Raw genomic sequence first — 4581 nt, forward strand, 5'->3', positions numbered from 1 at the left:
ACAGTCCGACTCGAGGACTGGTAAACGCAACATATGCACCGCCTCCAACTCCACTACCGCAAAGACGGCGAACTCACCCCATACCACCACTAAACACACAAAAAAAGGTCGCGCTGCCTCAAAACAATCCTGTGAGGATGAGATCATTGCAATAGGTGAAGCTTCACTACGACAACCGCGAAAAAAAAAACGCCGCGTCTCGCTACAAACCGAAAGCGATATCCCGGCGGGGAACGCTCAGATACAAACCAGCGCTGCGGGTACCTCAAAGGCTACCTGTGGAGTCCTGAGCGAGGCCGATATGTTTGCGGCAGCAACGATGGACGCCTCACGGAAGCTACATGGGCTTATGGGCGATGATGGCTCCTCCAATTTGGACAAAATGAATGCATCGCCAGGGACGGAGATAAGCACAGAGTTGCGGCATATCGAAAGAAGCCCCATCTCGGACATTGTACAACAGCCACTGCCATTAGGTCTTCAGGATTAAACGCAGCCTTTGTCCCCTTCGTTGGAAAATGACGAGTGGCCGTATATGCCCATCGTGGAGTTACAATGGCCATTCGACTGAACGAAAATGTTGTCATGTGGGCGCCAACATTTGTGCAATGCCGAATACACCGCACGCAAGTCGTAAAATAAAAACTCGGCTCGATTTGAGGATAAACTGGCCGGACGTCGCTATCCTAGAAACGAGCTTGAACAAAAACCCCAGCCCCAGGGAGAAGAAGAAGCCGAGCCACAGTCTAGCAACGTGATTGTAGGGAGACACGGAAATACGGTCGAAGTCTGGCATACAGCGTGAAGCCCGTAGAAAATAGTCAGGCAGGGCTTGTTAGTCAGTATCCAAATACAAGTGCAACTTCCATAACCGACCAGTGAAATCGCATGCAAGTTAATCGATAACCAGAGTCAGCATCACTTTATCAGCTTGACTAGGAATCTGGAGCAAATGCCTAGATTCTTTTGTCATATTTTGTTTCGCGATTTATGGCTACATCGGTGACCTACACGGGCCAATAGGGACCACAAACGGGACCTGAGCAAAAGGGCCTGGATTTAGTAGGCCTGACCTGATCGATCTGGTTCTAATCTAGTCGATGTAGGTAAATGTGGTGCCAGGAAAGGGGGCCGGAGGGTCAACATTAATCACAGCGAAAAAGGGCAAGGGGCCATGGACAGACTGGAAGGGTACGAAGCAAAGGGAGAGAAAAAAACAAGCTGACTAAAACAAGATTTGGAAGATTAATTAGTGCCTACGTACGCTGTATCTAAATTTATGTCTAAAATACAAGCAGCCCCTGGCGCATTCACTCGGCTGGCTCTCCCCAACAAAAACCGACGAACGCCCGTATATATCGTCAGTTAGACAGATCTACATAAACACAACGCGAGAGTGGGCGGGTGAAATGCTCAAAAGAAAACCAGTGCTGGGTTGCGCCCTGCAATGCGTTTATCAGAGGCTTTAGGCTCACGCGCCACGCGTGTTACCAAAGTCCCGACTCCTCTCCACTGTTTTAGTTCTATCACTTTTTTCTCTCAGCTAAGAGCGTCCATCTTTAGGCTAACACTTAACGTTGATAGAACAAAGAGATCGTGGCGGCGTTATGGTTTTTGAGTGTCAAATTCTGCTTACGGTTTGGCTGCTTCAAAACGAAACATAACGCCGTGCACTGCTTGTAAAGGGACTGAAACCCCCATCTTGTCTACTGTTTCTTAATTCGTTACCTAGTGTGATTTCTAGCCCAACGGCCTGCTCGGAGGAACGTCGGTTGGCTCTGGGCACATCAACACGCATGCCCGACTTTGGTAGTTTCAAAAGAGCGACCAAATGTGACTCGATAACAATCCAAAAACAGCGATGCCGTCGGCTCTTACGTCTGTCAAATTGATAACCGCGTCGAACCGGTCCCGTGCGAAATTTGCTGTATCCAAAATCGCGCCTTTAAGCAACGCAGGTTAACGGTCTTGGAGGGATCCGAGGTAGGACCAGCGTCTTCGCAAATGCGAAGACATTGGTTGGTCACATCTCTCTTATTCAAACGCTAAATCAGAGCCGAGATAAAATCGTAGCAACGATACACCACCTTTAAAACCTTCTCAATTCAACAATGTTGAATGAGGGCCCCGAGCGTGACGAACAAAGGCTACGATTACAGGAGGATATTCACGCCTCCAAGCAGTGTTTGGAAATCTGCAAAGAGGTATCCAAGCAAACCTCTCGTCAAAAGATACACATCGTTGGAAAAATAGTTGCTGACGATAACACCGATCAAATGGTTGTTACAACTCTTGCCGATTTTTTGACGTTGGCAAAGTATTGGCTAAAAGCGGATCTGCACAAATAGTCGGCTTAATAACGGATAATACGCTTCAAAAACTAACAGCAAATCAGTATAGCAGTCGTTTTGGCACCGCATCCAACTATCCTGGCCGTGCACAAGTTCGCAACACTGCCTTGCCAGCAAGTTGCACGAACCAAAACGGCGACAACCATACTCCATACCTATCGAACAAGGACAGACAATCCCCAGATGCGCATTTGAAGTCTGCCAGACCATGCCCTAATAAGGTTAGAAAACGGGCTGCCGAAAGCGGTGGTGCATACCCGATGTGATTAACGCATCTTAAAATGGCTATTATTTGTGATAATGGATTTGGACGACTCTTTTTTTTTTCCTTTCTGGCAAACAGCACGATCCTTATAAATGTTGTTCGAACAGTCAATCTATATAAACACAACCTATTAATTGCGACTATGCTGACTCGATTTCTTTTCTATCTTGTTTTTTCGTAAGGATACGTGGGAGTAGGGTGACAGCAAGGCATGCTTGGGGTATTGAATAGCTAATGAGGTGTTGAATCGTTTACAACATCACTGGGACGAGCTTCGCTGAAGAAATGCTCATAAACATCGCTGTCGCCATGGTGCGGACGGACCATAAATTTCAATACGAGGCACACAGTCACGCTTTTCCCTGGATCGACTGAATGTCTGTATGCACTCGAATTTCGTGCTAAAATGTGACTTTCGCCGTTTCCACGCCTTTGGTCACAAGTGTATAGCCTATAACCGGACCTTCATAGCGAAACAGCAGGCCATATATAATAGGTAAAATAGCGCAAAACTCGCCGGGTGACGCAGGTACATTTACAAATAATCCACCACAAAACGAATGGGTCAATTATGGGTTCGCTGCTAACTCTCGATTACACCAGTTTCTCTGCCTCTCCATTCTGCTCCGCTTAAGCTTTAAACGGTCGCATCTGCAAGCGCCATATCCTCACCAACACGACCAAAATCCACAGTTCTCAAACCGCCCATCAGCACACAAGCACATCAAATCGGGCCTCGGCCCTGTAGGGGCTAGCCTCCAGTCTCTTTTGCTTATTCTGCAAAAGCATGAGTCAAGCATCAAACAGCAAATGGAGGCTCTGTGTGTGAGCGGATTACATGGGGATGTCACCGCACAAATCGAATCTTTGGAGGAAACAAAGACCGCCATTCGCCAGTGTATTCATGTCGTCTCCGATGCCGACGAGACTGTGCGAGAGGAGAGACGCAATGTTTTTGCGGACATCACCATGGCCGACGACAGCTACGCTTTCTCTGTGTCCACTGTCGGAGATTTAGTGACCGCGAGAGGATTCCATTTTAGCGGACGTGCCCGTCATGTTGGTGGGCAGATCAGCGATGAAAGCTATCAAATGACCATTGACGCACTTACGAAATTGGACCTTGCGCACTCTGGACAGACCGTTTGTGAGATACACAACCTAGTCATAGTGGGTTAATGCGATCTCCAACTAGAAAAAACTTAGGACCATAAGAAACTATGTTACTCCAAGCACCCGTTGTTCCCTTGTCTGCATCACCAGCCCAGTTGTTGATCATTGCAACCTTAGTCGTGCATTCCGTCTTTGGATTATAACCCATTGACATCGAATCTTGTATCCGGCGGCAGATCTCATGCCCCTCCTCGTATTTTCCCTGATTTTCGAGCAGCTATATCAGGCTTTTCATATTGCTGAGTGCGAACGGATTCTCCAAGGGCTGGTTACACGTGACCCTGCATAGGCCACTACTAACAGATACACTTCATTAATAACGTTTCAGTCATTCCGTTCTTCTGGAATGGTTTGGCACACGTTAGACCCTGCCAATGAGAAAACTTGCGGATATAAAACAAGTAAGGGATCTTGGGGATGTTTATGGGCACAAGTACAGGTGCACCACACCTGTATTCTAGCTAATTCTAGACCTAACTGTTTGCTCTATATGCTACAGCAAGTGCGTGTTGTGATGCTAGTCGAGACGGGTGAGAAAGATACATCATTCCGTCGCCCGTCGCCCCTACACTAACAACCTTCCACTCATTTGCCACTTTATACACCAAGAGCAAGCTCGGAAAGGAGAGAATGACACATGACAATATAATAGCTATGCTGCTTATCCAAAGCGCCGTGCCCATCCGCCACCCGTCCCCAGCATCTTCTCCAACTGAGACGACGACCTGTAGCGCACTGAGGACCACTGACGCGACTGCAATCAGGAACAAGATCGACCCGTAGAAGCTAGCA

At 47.6% G+C, this 4581-nt stretch overlaps 3 protein-coding genes across 3 annotated transcripts; all 3 read left to right on the forward strand.

Moving 5' to 3' along the window:
• Positions 1-1279: 1279 nt before the first annotated feature.
• On the forward strand, positions 1280-2093 carry PpBr36_11463 (uncharacterized protein; the record flags this gene model as incomplete). The annotated part of the gene is made up of 4 exons (XM_029898563.1): positions 1280-1351; positions 1585-1679; positions 1745-1878; positions 1951-2093. The coding sequence occupies 4 exons, from the start codon at positions 1280-1282 to the stop codon at positions 2091-2093; spliced, it is 444 nt and encodes a 147-aa protein (XP_029743100.1).
• Positions 2094-2111: 18 nt separating this feature from the next.
• On the forward strand, positions 2112-2617 carry PpBr36_11464 (uncharacterized protein; the record flags this gene model as incomplete). The annotated part of the gene is made up of 2 exons (XM_029898564.1): positions 2112-2347; positions 2401-2617. The coding sequence occupies 2 exons, from the start codon at positions 2112-2114 to the stop codon at positions 2615-2617; spliced, it is 453 nt and encodes a 150-aa protein (XP_029743101.1).
• An 809-nt stretch (positions 2618-3426) lies between these two features.
• PpBr36_11465 (uncharacterized protein) lies at positions 3427-3762 on the forward strand (the record flags this gene model as incomplete). Its single annotated transcript, XM_029898565.1, has 1 exon — positions 3427-3762. A coding segment is annotated over one exon (336 nt), but the record flags the coding sequence as incomplete, so codon positions are not given.
• Positions 3763-4581: the final 819 nt, after the last annotated feature.

This window comes from Pyricularia pennisetigena, assembly GCF_004337985.1.
Source record: "Pyricularia pennisetigena strain Br36 chromosome Unknown Pyricularia_pennisetigena_Br36_Scf_44, whole genome shotgun sequence".
NCBI lineage: Eukaryota > Fungi > Ascomycota > Sordariomycetes > Magnaporthales > Pyriculariaceae > Pyricularia > Pyricularia pennisetigena.